Below are 16,568 nucleotides of genomic sequence, written 5' to 3'. Positions count from 1 at the left end.
AAGACATTAAAAAAAAATACAATTCCAGCTGGAATTGAGATGTGTCTAGAATTCCAGCAGTCATTTTTAGCAAAGATTCCGGCTGGAGGGTATGGAAGACATTGAGATTAGGTGAAATTCGCTGCTAAAATAAACGAAAAAAACAAGAGTGGGGATTGTGAAAGGCCATGATGTGCCTATGGAAGACATTCACATTTCTTAATATTCCGGCTGGAAAATGGTCAAAAATGCTCCAATTCCAGCAAAATCTTCACTTATGATCACCATCTCGATTAACCTATGAAAGACATTTACTTGAATTCTGGCTGGAAACAAAAAATGTTCTAATTCCAGCTGGAACCCTATGGAAGACATTTACATTTACGTGAATTCGCTGGCCATATTAGACATATTACCACAATTCCGGCAGTGTCTTCCATGGGTTTTTCCTGACATGTGAATTCGCCGTCAATTTAGCCCCTAATTCGGAAGTGTCTTCCATAGGGGGTGCGGAATACATCTGGAATAGCCCAATCGGATTTGTCCTTCCAAATTGACTTCATGCAGCATGTACTTAAGTATATCATGTTGTTCACCAACATCCCACTACATCAGTAAGGAATATTTTCAAGAAACTTTCTACTTTCCCCAAACTTTAATAACATGCTTTTAACCTGTTTTTCGTTATTACAGGACCACGAAACAGCTCATTACTGTGAATGCCGTTATAAACCTTGATGCCTGCACTTAACTCCTCTCACCTGTCGCCTGATATTACACCATCAGTTCTTTAAGACAAGAAATACTGTCAACCACTTAATCGTTTAATCATGAATGGGCATAGCACTCTCATAGCTAATGCTCCAACACTTAGACTCACTCGAAGTCACAGTTTAGAGATACCTGACAGCCCACCTGATACTCCGATAAAGACTTCTAGCCCAACTCATTTGTATAAAGCACTTAATGGTAGCTCTAGCATGGAGACATTATTGGAGACTAATTATAAGAACAGCCTTGATCAATTTAGCCCAACACATTTCAGCAAACAATGGACTGAAAGCAGCATTGTGGTGCATCAGAAACTAAGCACCAACCCGTCACATCAGTCAAGATCGATCTTCGGTAATCCAATGCATCATTCAAGATCTTCAAGCACCAGTCCTCCACACAACTCAAGATCAAGATCAAATAATGTCAGCCCAACACATAGTATCACATCACAGCACAGTAACAGCTCAACACGATCACCAAGTCCTTCAAATCAGAACAGCATGGCTGTGATGCAACAAAAATCCCTGAACGTAACCTATAAAAACTTATCACAGAGTAACAATGCACTTGATGATTGCTTACAAAATGAACAAGAACCAATTAGGCCAAGAAGTGTCTCGACTCCTCACAGAAATTTGCAAAGACCAAAACACTTACTTGCACCGATAAAAATGAACGGTGAGGTTACCACACCCGAGGATAGTGTCAAGGACACGGTGTTGAAGGCTATTAGTAGTTTACATGGGTTGTCGGATTTCGCCAACCAGAGTGCCAAGATGATGGTGAAGTCAATCGGTGACTGCTATTGGAAGAATGTTGAGCAGAGACAGCATATTGCAGATGTGTTTGCTGCTAATGGGGGTGCTGGTAAGTGGGGGATAAAGAAGGTATATTACATGCATGTAGGTATCAAGATGTTGGTATTTTATGTTTGTTTGTTTGTGTACTTGGAAGAATAGCTATTGTGTTTGTTGCTAGCTAATGAAGATACTGGTAAGTGGGGGATTTTGTAATTTGTTTGGGGATGGCTTCAAAGCCTAACATTTTCTTGCCTGCTGAACAACCTGCGATTGGGTCTGGTTTCTATTGTTTGGAATAATAGAACTCGGCACAATAGAATGTGTTTAAACCCCCAGTATAATGACCTTAACATGACATTTGCGCCTGACATTTTCACGTGACATTTGTGGCACCCCCAATGGTCATAATAACCAAATTTCGTCAAAATTGACTTACGCATATATGGCTACGGTGGCTCATTATACGATTGGTAGAAGAAAGAAAGAATCAGAACCTAAGAAAAAGACCCTTAGCCAAATACCATTTGGCTAAGGTAATCATCCTATTTTGGGCAACAATTTATCAGCTCCCTGGGTAGATATGCTCCCAACATCCATGGGGTTGAAGGTTTCTGGGCAAACTCCAATTGAATAGAGAGAACATTAGAGATAACCACCTATTGACTTGAATATATCCAGTATGGCTAGAAATGCATGAGATGATGAGAGGCAAGATTTCAAAATTTCCCAATTTCTGATCAAAAGTTGTAATATTTATGTGCGAGCTGCTGCCGCGAAGCTTTAAACAGGTGGGGTCCCGGGTGGGGTCCAGGGGCTGCCTTAAGGACCCTGGTTTCAGAATACAAACTTCACAATAAAAGTAGTATAGATTTCGAGAAAGTACAAATTTAACAAAGTTCTTACGACTTACATTGTGGAGGTTGGTGGCCTGCGACCAGCATCCACTGGTCTTCAATGCCGACTGATGTTTTGGTTTGTACAGGGTGTCCCAGAATGATCTGTACCGGGAAATATGGAATTTTTTAGGTATGAAGGGCATGTTGAATGGTCATATTGTTTTGCATTTTAAGTTCTGCATATATTTAGCTTTCTCAGATTTTTTAGATTTTAAAAATTGGACGTTTCTAGTAGAAGTTATAGAAGATATGAATAAAAATGGTGAATTCTAAGTTTTGACAACGCAACCTATTTTGAAAATCTGTAACATTACTAACCGCTCAGCACAAAGTTATTTGGAAAAAGTTATGCAGGTATTTTAGTTGTGCTCTGATCATATTTCCACTAAATAGCCGATATCTATCTATTATTTATGACGTTACGAAGCGATCATTATATGGAATTAAGGATTTGTGGCCTAATCCCATTCTCTCCTTGGCGGTAGTTTTAAATATGGTTATTGTGGTGTGAGGTCCATGTCATTTGAAATGCTTGCAGAGATCGAACTGGTTGTGGTACAGAAAAGAAGGCTCCTCAATTTACTGTACAGCAGTGTGTATTTCTTTTAAAAACTTACTGGTAAACCGGCAGCTATGTTGAGACGCAAAGAAGATTCATTAGACGATAGTGTATAATGTAAAGAAGTTTGACGAGCACGGAACTGTCAGGAATCGGCAGAGTGAAGCTTCGGTGCTCGTAAGACTGTAAGAACTAGAGCAAACATTGCAGCTGTCCGGCAAGCTTTAAGGCGCAACCCCAACAGTAGTTGTCGTCGAAATGCTGTGCAAAACATCCCACGTTCTTCATTTAATCGTGATCGTGCCATTTTTCAAAGGTATGCGAGTCGCTTTTCATCGATTTTACATTATTGCATGCCACGCCAAAACAAATAAAGGTAGCGTGCTGAAATTAACAGAATAAGTAGGAGACATGTCCAACATTATAATGCTTGTATCAAAAATAGATACACTGCCCGTCTTCTATTTTTAGTTATTTTTGCAAACACGGTACAAATCATTCTGGGACACCCTGTAGTATAGATTTGTTTGAAGCTGCACTAAAATTTGTACAGCAGTTACCATGGTTACATTTGTATCCTTGATTTTAAATTTTAATTTTCATTCTCATTATATTAACATCCTAAATACATAATGTGCAAAAATTGAAACTAAAATTTAAAATGAAAAAATACACAAATTTAAGTTTAACAGTGTTACAGGTATTTCACTGGGGATCTTTGGGTCTCTTTTCTTTTCTTTTTTCCCCTTTCTCTTCATCCCTCTTTTTCTTTTCTTTCTCTTCTTCCTTTCCCTTTCCTCTTTCCTTTTCCCTTTTTTTCTTCTCCCTTTCCCCTTTCTCTTCCCTCTTTCTTTTCCTTTTTTTCTTTTCTTTTCTCCCTTCCCCTTTTTTCTTCCCTCTTTTTCTCTCCTTCTCCCCTTTTCCCTCTGTCCTATTTTTGCTCTTTTCCCAGTTTTTTGTGTCGGAAGGGGGGAGTAATTTCTACCTGACATGTATCGATTCTAAACCCTAATGATAACCATTACCCAGACTCTAATCATAAATCTCGATCCTATCCCAAACCTTAACCATCATCATCATTCTAATCTGTGTTTGCAAAAGGTTATGGTTAGTGCAAAAGAGATTGAATGAAAAAAAATGCACAGTAGTGATGGTAACACCTGCAGTCCTGCACATTGATTCTCTGCATTGATTTCTTACAGCTATCCTTCCCAATTTATATTTTGATCATAGATCTGAATCCTATGTATGGTCCAAAAATGAACTCATTTCCAGGAACTTAGTTCAGTAACCTCCATTTAACAATCACTACTGAAAATTTGAACCAAAATTGTGGGTATGAGTTTTTGTACCCAAGACTACAACCATGTCCAGAGTCCAAACAGATGGGAATGTGTGAGATCCTACTCCTAATGTACATATGTATGTGTCAAGGGTCCATGGCATTTTGAGATTTCCCCCATTTAGTGCAATGGTAAGTGTTGTGAATCTCTTCTGTTAAGGGATCTAAAATGAGCGTTTATTGCGTTTCGACAGTATTTTTTGTGGGACATGAGAGCACCTCAGACCTATCGAATTGCATTCTGAATACGAAGCATGTCTTTCTGATATCAAATAATTTTCATTTTTTGAAAACCACAATATAATACAAATTTTAGGACAAATTATAAAAATTTGATATTTTTCAAATTTTTGATATATAACAGTCCTCGAAGTAAATTATATAAATCTATTGATATATTCTTAAAGTGTGTGTAGCAGGGAGGAAAAGCCGACGGTCAATTGAAAATTTGACCTTTCATATTGAAGATATGGATTTTTTCCCAAAAAGACCTAATTTGTTTTGGTGTTTTGGGGAAAAAAATCCATATCTTCAATACGAAAGGTCAAAATTTTCAATTGATCGTCGGTTTTTCATCCCACCTAGCTACATACACTTTAAGTATAAATCATCAGATTAATAAAGTTTACTTCAAGTACTGTTAAATATCAAAAATATCAATTTTAATGATTTGCCATAAAATGTGTATTAAATTGCGAATTTCAAAAATCAAAATTATCTGATATCAGAATGACATTCTTCGTATTCAGAATGCAATTCGATAAGTCTGATGTGCTCTAATGTACCAGAATAAATACTGTCCAAACGTTCATACCCCAGCCCTTAACAGAACACATTTTACAATATTATTTGCTAAGCAAATGAATCTGCAAAAAATGTTTTGCTCGCAAACATGAAAATATAGCCAGAGGTTTCTGATGGTATAAAAATCTCAACATTTTTTTGAGAAAATTGGGGGATGAGGCTATGGATCACAATATGTCCCTTATGTGTAGAGCACCTGTAAAAAGCAAAATAACTTTACAGTTGCAATTAATTAGATTCAGAAAAGAGAGTTTCCTTATTGCTAATTAATTGGTGGGGGTAATCCTTGAGGCCCATATTATAGGGGATGTATTGAAACAAAGCTTGACACAAGGAATCCTAATGCATACTGAATGATGAAGGTTACAGTAGAAAGTTGTCAAAGTTTTTGAACTTTTGCATCGTATCAACCACTTGGAAAGTTTTCAAGTGAATCGTTTAATATGACATTTTAAATAATATAAAAAGTACATTGTAAATACCGTATTCGTTCCAATAACGGCCCATGCCCCTATAAGTGCCCACCCAGTGATTTTACAACAAGCAAACTGTGATATTATTAACCGCCCATCCAATACTGTCAAAATACTTCCTATAAGCTTACCTATCTAGTGATTATACATGCATGCATGTGGGAAATGGAGCCTTAAAAATATTGAAAATGTGCGCTAAAAGTAATTTATGATGCTATTTCATAGTGGGCAGATGTATTGGTACATGTAAACAGGTATCATATCCTACAAAATATCGAAAAAATTAATTTTTTGATGATATTTTACCATGTTCTGGAAATTACACCACCTTATGACATGCGACCAAATGGAGTAGAAACTTTTGAAGTTGTTTCTTTTTTAAATTTAATAGCAAGCTTTAACTTTAATAATTCTCACTACCATAACACAAAGTGTGATGAGAGATTATAACAAGTGCAATTTTAAGTAAATTTCCTCTCCAAGATGAATAGCAATTTCCTTCAATCTTGTCGGCTGTTAGTGTCAGCCGTGATTTGCCGCAGGGGGAACGTCCACGCTGTCAAACATCTAAACTCACCCCACCTTAAAAATCTGTATGTCATGTGTGGTCAGTGGAACAAGTGACCACTCTTTGACCGATAGTTTTTCAAAGTTTTCAGACATTTTGGTATTTTTTGGTAATAAGCAGAGCAGACAGAGGAAGTGGATATCACGTACAGTAGAAATCAAGCTGATTTTATATTTGGTGACATAAAATCTCACCAAAAGTTGAGTTGATGACAGAATAATGACATTGCAGTTAGGGACCGTTCACAAACACTTGTTAGGGGGGCCTTATGCAAAAAGGGGGGACCCTGAAAAATTTTGACCCTCCTAAGGGGGGCCCTGACAAAAATGACCACAAATTTTCCTGGAAAATTAAGTTTATATGCTTTTCTATGGGGTTGACCCATAATTTTCATGTCAAAAGGGGGGGGGGGGCCTGAAATTTTTGGGGTCTGTAAAGGGGGGCCCCGAAAAATTTTCACGATGAAATGTTTTTGCATCAGGCTCCCCCTTACAAGTGTTTGTGAACGGTCCCTTATGCATTAAGAAGTACCACCTTGGTGGTGTTTGCTAGCCATATCTTTGGACAACCTATTTGGAACCCCCATCCACAATATTTTGCGATGTGTGGCAAAATCCTGTTCTATTCAAGTTGAAATCTGACCAGATTAATTCTGCTATTTAAAAGTACCAGTTCACTATACAGTTTGGTGATACTTCAGTCCCAATATTTCTTCATGGGTCTTCAACAGGCTAATATCATTTTCAGTTAAAAAATTAGATACCCAATAATATAGAGTGGAACCTGAACCTCATTAACACAAAATTGTCAAAGCCTCAGATTTTAGACCCATGTTTTTTCTGCGTTCAGGTCTTTATAATGTATAAAATAATGCATCCTTGAAAAGCATTCAGGAATTTTGTGTGAACCGATTTGTGTTTAAATAACAAGTTTGCACTGATGTACTATACTCTGGACCGTACTAATTTTTTTACAGATTTTGAAATGATTCTGACAAAAGTAAGCTTCTTTTGCACATGTTTTTTTCCTTCAAATTTTGCTACAACATGATGAAATATCAGAACATTTTGTGGATATTTTGAGAACATGATTAAAAAAATTCTCACCCCTTCAATGAAACAATTTTGTGCATTTGATTTGTGACAGTGTATCTTATAATCTGATATACAATTCTTATACAAAAATAATATCTATATCATTTATTATAATCAAATTATCATTGCAGAGTTGATGGTTCGAATCCTGAAGTCGTTATCAAAGGAAGGCCTATTCAAGAGTGACAGCGTATGGTTTACAGCCTACTATGTGTACAATGCCGTCTGGAATCTGAGTGACTCTAGTGTGTTATTAGCTCAGCATCTAGGTGACTCTGGTATCATACAACTGTGTGTGGCTAATATGGACCATCAGCCATACAAGGAAAATATGGCACAAAAGGTATGAACATGGTCTTACGGTAAATGTGGGGTCCAATTGAACTACAGGGACAGGTTGGGAACAGTCGGGGATTAACACTCTACTTAAGGTGGTTATGGAGGCAATATAAAAGTGCTCTAATCATGTTTTAAACAGATTAATTGAGTAGAGCAAAGTACACTGATCAATATGCCTTTTGTTTGGAGTCAATCGGACATACGGTTTTCAAAATATATCAATTTATATTTTCTTTGTATCTTATTGTTTTTATCAATAATCAATAAAGTTAATGAGCTAAAATGACTGGAGAAGCTCATTAACATATAATTTTTGTCAATATTTTGCTAAAAATCCATGCATAGATGTTCAGGGTACTTTTATTTTGTATACTTTTGCCCTGAAACTTGGTCAAAGTGTTTCTAATATGTTCTAATGTATTATATAGTGAAGCCGCCCCCTAATTTGCATATTTGCATAATTAATTAGCATTTATGCAAATTAGCTCATTAATTATGCAAATATGCAAATTAGAGGGCGGCTTCACTATATAATACATTAGGACATATTAGAAACACTTTGACCAAGTTTCAGGGCAAAATTATGTAAAATAAAAGTACCTGAACATTTATGCATTGATTTTAGCAGAATATTGGCTAAAATTACATATTCATGAGCCTTTGCAGTCATTTTAGCTCATTAACTACATTGATTATTGACAAAAACAATAGGATACAAAGAAAATATAAATTGATGTATTATAGAAACCGTATGTCCGATTTGCTCCAAACAAAAGGCATATTGATCAGTGTACTTTACCCTACTCAATTTATCTGTTTAAAACATGCTCAAAGCATTTTCTAATTTCTAGAAAATGCATCCAATACCACCTTAAAGCTGACATTGAGCTACATGAACAGGTGTGGTATAGGGATGAGCAGCAACAAATAATAATGATTAATAATAACAACAAATACCGGTAATAAAAATAACAATAATAATAATGATGATGGTAATAATAATAATAATATAGGAATAAAAAAATAAAATAAATGAAAATAGATAATAAAAAAACCCCAATTACATGTACATATAAAAATTCAGCTTTAATTTCCAGCATCTATGTTTCAAGTGTCATGTTTAGCCTACATTATTGCAATTTTTTATGCAACGTGTAGACTATAATCGATTCACTTTCCTAAGTGTGTTATTAAAGTTGACAGACTGTCAAATGTTGTACTCTCTATTTAGTAACAGTACATCTAACCAAGCAATACATTATTGAATAATTGAATTGTAAACATCAAATCACATGATATCAAATGTTTTCAATAACACCATTTGTAAAGAAAATTGACATATTTAGTGCAATATTGGCTATAAAATGCAGTGTTGGATTTCTCACAGCATGTATATAGTTTCAGTATGCACACACACATAGTCATTTCCTTTATAAATGACTCATGATATACTTGAACAGCAGTGCTCATTTTGAAGACGCAATATCTGCACACCACCTTGGGGAAATAGTGTTTCTAGATTGTGACATGGTCTCCAGCAAGCGTGTATGATGCAGATAATTGTGGTCAGTGTGACATTGTATGTTGGATATCACATGTGCTATAGCCCTTCCTATGGATTTGACATGAAGATGATAACAGGCTGACAAACAACCTATGACAGCGTTCAAGATTTGACTTACGTTTGGCGGACACGTGTGTGAAAAAAATATTTAGAGGGGAAAACAGTCAAAATTCTTGATTACTTAAATGTTTCTAGGGGTAAAATGTCACATATTTTCAGATTTTGGCACTTAAAACCCCTTACTTTTCACTGATTTTGAGAAAAATTAATTTTTTGGTCCAATTTTGGCCGAAAATAGCCGTTTTGGGGTGACAAAAATTTTGACTTGCTAATTTCCTGTGAGTGTATGAACATGAAAACTACTGAGTAGTGCATAATTGTTTATGCTAATTATGTGACAAGGGTACATTTGTGATATTCAAATCATTAAATGGGATAAATCTATTTCGTTATTTTTGTAACAGGGTTAGAAAGTTGGGGGTCAGGGTGACAATTGATTTTGAAAAAAAATGCAATTTTCGCCTAATTTTGAACTTCAAAACGCCATAACTCCTCAATGGTATGAGCTATTGTGATGCATTTTGTGTCTTTTTGTTCAGTATTTCATTAGCTAAATAGTGGTATAAAACTTGATTAAGAAAAATAAAGTAGTAATAATATGTTACCCCTACCCCTAACATTTTGGCGGGTGTGAAAAAAATAAAGGCCTTCGCAAAAAAATAAGTCCTTCAAAATTGTGAAGTTTAAGGCTAAACAAATATAAACGTGCTATAGCCAAGACCTCCCTCTAGAGCAAGTTTATATTTGTTTAGCCCTGAGTGTCCCAGTTTTGAAGGACTTATTTTTTTTGCGACGATTTTCGCTCAAATTTGGGGACTTCTGGCAGAAATATGCCTGTACAGTGCTATGGGGAAAATGTTCAAGTTGATAATTATGTATTTTTTATGTCAGATTCAGTTTCTACACACAATTTCACCCTAGAAAATGTTCCTTTAAGTAGGATATCTTTCACTTTTAGTTTCCCCCCCCCTTTTTTTCCCGCCAAACGTAAGTCAAAGCTTGACTTGAAAAATGCAGAACAAAATTTTTATCATCTGGACCCCTGAAAAAAAACACAATGACAATTTTAAATGGCTGCAGTGTGATAAGATGTGTAACATGGGCATACATGTTTGCAGGCAAACGAGGACACACACACAAGATATTTCACCCTAAACTGCGGACTTATCTCCAACCGAGGACAGTCCTCAGTCTCAAACTGCTGCAAAAGACCTCAAATGCATGCTAAATGCATTGTGGTATTATTTGCTCAAAACCACAGACCATATATGTAAAAACTACAGCCAGCAGTTGATGGGTAAAATTCCGTTTCGTATCATACACAAAAAAAATCCTCCATTTTAGTCCACGGTTAGGCGATGAAAACATGGTACACACGTCCGCGGTTAGATAGCAATACACACTGTCCTCAGTTGGCAGCAAACACACACAGGGGTGTGTGTGGGGGGGAACCCAGGCAGGGGGTAAGGTTAAGGTTCATGACTGTATTCATGGGCTATAGTAATTCTCTTTCAAAGTCACCTGGGGCCAGACTCCCCTGTGTGCTGTCCACTATTCCATTCCTTACACGCAGCAAGTCTGATTATTCCTTCCCTGCATAAGCTGGTACTCATTTACACATGGGTGAAGTGAAAAATTAAGTGCCTTGTTCAAGGACACAACAAATTTGCCATGATGTGACTTGAACCCACAACACTATGACTATAAGTAACTACTATGCAAGCTTGGGTAGGAGGAAGGCACTCGCTAATATTGACTGGGTACAATGTATGTATGTATGTGTGGCAGCTGAGAACACCAGTCCATGCCTCTCTCTCTGTCTCTCTGACAGGCTGGTACTCATTTACACCTGTATGGGTGAAGTGAAAAATTAAGTGCCTTGTTCAAGGACACAACAAATTTGCCATGATGTGACTTGAACCCACAACCCTATGACTATAAGTAACTACTATGCAAGCTTGGGTAGGATGAAGGCACTCGCTAATATTGACAGGGTACAATGTATGTATGTATGTGTGGCAGCTGAGAACACCAGTCCATGGCAAAGGGAGAGTGTGGCGCAATGGTTAGGGTACTTGCCTTTCGTGCATGAGGTCCCAGGTTCGATTCCCGGCGGTGGCGATTTGCTGGGATATTGACTTGGAAAAAAAGTCTGAAATTAATTGGCAACTTCTGTAGATTAAATCCAGACTTCCGCTCTCCCCATGGTTCATTTAGAATTGGGTAAATGAATCATGAAAGTACTCCGTCCTTCGGAGGGGCGTTAAGCCGTCGGTCCCGTGTACAGAGAGCCATACCTGTACATGTATCTCGCAGCCAGTTTCGGAAAGAGTAGGGTGTTAACCCCTGACTGTTCCCAACCCGTCCCGGTGTTCAAATGGACCCCAATGGAAATAAGCTTCAATAGAGGCTTTCTTGGGTTATCCAGGGTTGTCAAAACCCGAACAAATCAAATCAAAAACTCTCTGTACCAAAGTTCATTTTATTTATAGACTGTCCCAGTTCAGCATGTTCAGTTCTTCAAACACCACAGCTTCTCCAAAAAAGTTTGTGCTTTACCTTTCAGTTTAGTCTAGGGCAAAAAGTTTGTGGAAGTTAAGGATTTTCAGCTATAAATAACATGATATTTTCATATGTGTCACCAGAAGAAATGTCCAGAGAGATATTAACCAGACTAAATTCTGACTGGATACATTGTTTAAGAATAATAATATGAATTTAAATGCATCCACATCTTAATAAAATTGTGCTGGTCTATGCACTGAGTGATTTGCATCTTGTTGTCTTAGGGCTCATATTGAAATACTCTACCACGTTTTCACACAGAAAGAAGGCAGGATTCCCCTCGCTAAGCGTGCGCCTCAGGAAAGCTCGGTCATAAAACGGATGGATTATATGCATCAGTGATACACCCTGCCCAGGATTTTAACAAAAGAAGGCTAGCACAGGAAAGCTGCAGGATGGCGCACACCTTCCTGTGTAAGGGAATTTCAATATGAGCCCTTAAAGGTCACACTAGGTGTGGATTTATGTACCAACCTAAATCATGTAAGAAAAGCTACAGGCCTTGCTGGTCAGCTCGTAATATGCGGGACTCATGCCATCATGGATTAATATAAAATGGCATATGTTCACACAGCTGGGTGCAGCATGCCCACACAAACTACGTTTTGCGCGTTTTACATACATACATACGCATGCAGTACCAAAAACCAAATAATTCTCGCCTATTGCAAGCTGTCAGTATAAGAGGACTCATCCCTGGTTGCCTGCACTTCTCTGATGAAGCTTTGTAATAATCTTCAAGACATTGAAGTTGCACAATATTGGAAGGAAGGAAGGTAGTTGTTAAGGTGAAAGAGGCAATTTGCTATTTAGGTACACAATGACCTGTCAATCTTTTTCAAGGCTTGAACTCATATTGCCTAAACTTTTGGTTATATTCATAGCCTTTTCTGGAAGATGGGTGACACAGGGGTGGGGGATATTCCTGAGGTATTTTCACCTCCAGTCACAAGCATTTCACTTTGTTTGTTCGGCTTATATAAGGCGGAAATTATTCAGCTTTTGTTTCTGCGCGCATCAATAAAGTCACGCTCGCGTAGATTCACATAAGTGTGCGCCAGTCATGCATTACGCACCGCACAACTAGCGTAAGCATTTCGCCCTACTGCGTGCATGCTATTCTATATCAATAAACGGTGTTATGAGTCTTATTTTTTCCGCCTTATATAAACCGAACAAACTTTAACCTTGTATAACGTAAAGATGTTGGTCGAAATTGGACAAAATAGTAGGGTGACAGGGGAAAAATCTCAACAGGGGAAAAAAACCTGCAGAGAGTTTTTTCCCCTGTCATCCTACTATTTTCGCAATTTCGACCTTCTTTTGAATTGCCCCCTCAAAAACTATACCCCTTATTATACGTTATTACCAAAATCGTTTCATTCGCTTTTCAAACAGGGGATTCATCCCCAGTCAGGTGATACATAAGATTGATGTTATAGGCAAAAGGTATCAAAATAGACTTTAAAGCCTATATATTATCCGGGGTTTTTTTCCCCTGTCAATGGCATTTCTTAATAATTTTGCGTGTGACAGGCTTCCAAGTTAATTTTTTTATATTTTCTATAGCGTCAATCTTATTTATTTTTGTTTCATACTTCTGTAGCGTGATATTTTATTCTCAAAAATCTGAGCTGTGAACTTGTGAAGCCATTTAGACCCCACCCCTCTGCTCCAATATCCCCAACACACAAAAATGCTTGACCCAATCTGTGTCCCCCTTCACTTTTTAAGCAAAATGGATCTGCCACTGTATGTGTTCTCTTTGATATTGATGACACTTCTAACACTTTAATTTACTGAGGTGGTGTGGTACTGTCTCCATGAAGATTCCCCGTGTGGATTGAATAGGAATCACTGGAGAGGAAATAGCTCCCTCGTTTGGTTTCCCACATGCACTATAATAGCTGTGATATTTTCAGTTGTGACTAGAAGAACACAGTTCATTCACCCTACATGATGAGTAACCCTAAATAACTGAAAACACCAAGGTCACGGTAGTACCCTATGTTATTGCAATGGTGCACTATAGTCAATATATCTACCTTAATGAGTCACCGGCACAAGCATTGAAGTCCAGTGTGTTCTGTGTTAGCTTAGCGTTACTTGGTGCGTGTACATACTTTTACGCGCACGATCAATATGCCGCATATGTACACGCAATAAACTACGCTAAGCTAACGCAGCACACGCTGAACTTCAAAGCTACTGCCGGTGACTCAAGGTAGATAGGCCTATTTAGACTATAGCTGGATTTCTTTTTTCCAAAAGAAAGAGGGGGCAAGGGGGCATTTGCCAAATATTTTTCTTGCCCCCCAGTTATCCCCCCACTTTTGAGGCTAAAAACCCCAAATTATGTAAATTTTCAGTTTTTGCAGCAATTTTGCGCAGACTTTGTTGATTTTCCCCTGAAATTCACTTTTCCCCCATGCCCCGAAAAAATTCCTGGTGCTGCCACTGCTCGGGTGCCAAGCACACGATCACTGGCCAGTAGCCACTGGGGTTGCAAGGGTGATTGCTTGATGATAGGTATATCACATTTACATTTTAACAAGCATATTTGTAATGATGTCATTTCTTTTCTTCAGAATGTGGCCTTCCTGATCCGAGCTTCCTTAAGCATCCTTCATAACCTTGCCAAAGTGCCCGGTAACCGGCATTACTTCCGGGAAGAGGAAGTGGTTGACAAAATACAATACTTTAGTCAAAGTTCAGAGAAATACCTACAAGCTATTACCATGATGACATTAGCATACATCATTGAGGATGAGCATACTTATAAATTGGAAGAAATTGGTGAGTTTTTGATTGTTTTTGATTCTTGCTTGAAAAACCAATAGTTATAATCAAATACAAAATTAAAAAGACTAGTTTGCGTCTGATATCAGGTCAGTGGTGCTGTGTGCTTGGTTTAGACATGCACAGAATGGCATTTTCGGTCAGGTTGACAGGACGTCATATTCAAACTAGTCTTTTTAATTCTGTCTTTATTTATATTATAGTTCTAGATATCTGATTGGTCTATGAAAGCACAGCATATTGTAGAATGCACAGTTTTTTATGCATTTTGTAAACTGTAAAACTAATGAAAATGTGTCTTTTAGTGAAGCACTTGTATTTCATTCATACTGAACTTCAAAAGCACAGTAAAATTGCAATTTTCATCCTTTGTCAGGTTGACTGACTCTTTTTCCACTGTTTGGCTTAATTTGACATTGGACCTATTCAGAGGTTTGATGGTTACATGTCAATTTTAGGACAATACTATGTGTTTTGAGCAAAGAAATTATATCCAAAGAGTACCGACTCAAAATTTCCCTATGTGTAACGCTATGATAAATCCACCATTTTGGTTTGTCGCCCGTGGTCAGCCAATGTGTACCTCCTGTATTTTTCGACAAGAGCCGGAAAAAAAACCCAGTGAAATCGAACAGTAACTTGCATCTGTAAGCTTCAATGTTGCAAAGGTTTGCCTACTGAATGCTTAGCGCACATGTTTGGCACAACATGTTGGATACAGAATGCAAAAAACAATGCATTTTTGAGCAATGTTTGCCGCACATGTTGAAATTATCCGAGGTACACTATTATCATACACTCCATGAGCAACACACAAGCACGGCTGAGTCGGTATTCTTTGGTCCTGCCTCATTGGCTTTGAGTAACAATACAATTTTCTACATTCATAAATGATTCAACATTTTACATCCTTATGTTTACTAAACTCCATATCAAAATTCTTGGGCAATGCTTGGGGAATCATATATACTTGATGACTCCTCAGGTTATGTCAGCTTTTAAGAGTGTAGGCTCAGTTTCATTTCTCTAAAAATTCACCTTTTGACAATTTGGATCAGCTCCTTCTAATTTCTAAATCTGCTTAATTATAAATTCAAACAGTTAAGAAATGATCTGTGATTCATAAAAGCACTTTTTAGATTAATATCTGCAACCTGAAAGTAGTAAATAATAACAAATTTAGAAAACAACATGAATCCAAGATGGCTGCCACAAATTATGAAAGGCATATTGCTTGCATGCTTCACATAATATTTTGCATGTTATTTTGAAACAGATAGCAAAAGTAAGAAGGATGTGGAACCTGGCACACCAATAAGTGAAACAGGTAAGACTAATGAGGGCGCTGTGCAGCGAGGTTTTGTCATCGTCTCCCCTGTCGTATTATCCACTGTAAAAGTTGTCTTATTGATTTATTGGATATTTTTTAATGTTCTTAATATGTTACAGTGTCTTTTACCCTTTATAGCTTTAATGTGAATGGTATCTGACTGATCTGTTGGATATTTAATATTGGTATTTCTACCATCTTGTTTTGTGAAAGCCGTCTTGATTGATTTATTGTTGGAAATTTGTCAAATTTTCTTGTCAATTTGCCTGTTTTTAACTGTACTTTCCCCATGGCTTCAGTGTGAAAGTTGGGTCAATTAATTTGTTTGATACTATAATTTAAATTATAGTATCAAATTTGCTTGTCCGTTTCCTGGCTTTGATGTGAAAATTATGTGATTATTTATTGTTGAATATTTCCAAAGTTGCTTTATAATTTGCTTATTTTGAATTGTCTTTAGTGTGAAAAACTCTGCGATTGGTTTGATGGATATTAAAGACTGCACAAAAAGTAACGCATCTGTTATAAATATGCCTATAGCGTCAGAGCTAATGACTGTGTTCACAATATTTCAACATAGAAAGAAGGATGATTTATTGATGGGCATTTTGATACCCCTTTT

At 37.2% G+C, this 16,568-nt stretch overlaps 1 protein-coding gene across 1 annotated transcript in view; it reads left to right on the top strand.

Moving 5' to 3' along the window:
• The first annotated feature begins 678 nt into the window (after nt 1-678).
• The window catches only part of LOC140142377 (uncharacterized), a 68,545-nt gene continuing 52,655 nt past the window's right edge, over nt 679-16,568 (top strand). The window contains exons 1-4 of the mRNA XM_072164346.1: nt 679-1,620; nt 7,421-7,632; nt 14,406-14,613; nt 15,893-15,943. Of these exons, the coding sequence (XP_072020447.1) occupies nt 810-1,620; nt 7,421-7,632; nt 14,406-14,613; nt 15,893-15,943 (1,282 nt within the window). The 5' untranslated portion in view covers nt 679-809. The remainder of the gene's footprint in view (nt 1,621-7,420; nt 7,633-14,405; nt 14,614-15,892; nt 15,944-16,568) is intronic.

Source organism: Amphiura filiformis, chromosome 20 (genome assembly GCF_039555335.1).
Source record: "Amphiura filiformis chromosome 20, Afil_fr2py, whole genome shotgun sequence".
Classification (NCBI taxonomy): Eukaryota; Metazoa; Echinodermata; class Ophiuroidea; order Amphilepidida; family Amphiuridae; genus Amphiura; species Amphiura filiformis.
This window is presented reverse-complemented; position numbering and strand designations above follow the sequence as displayed.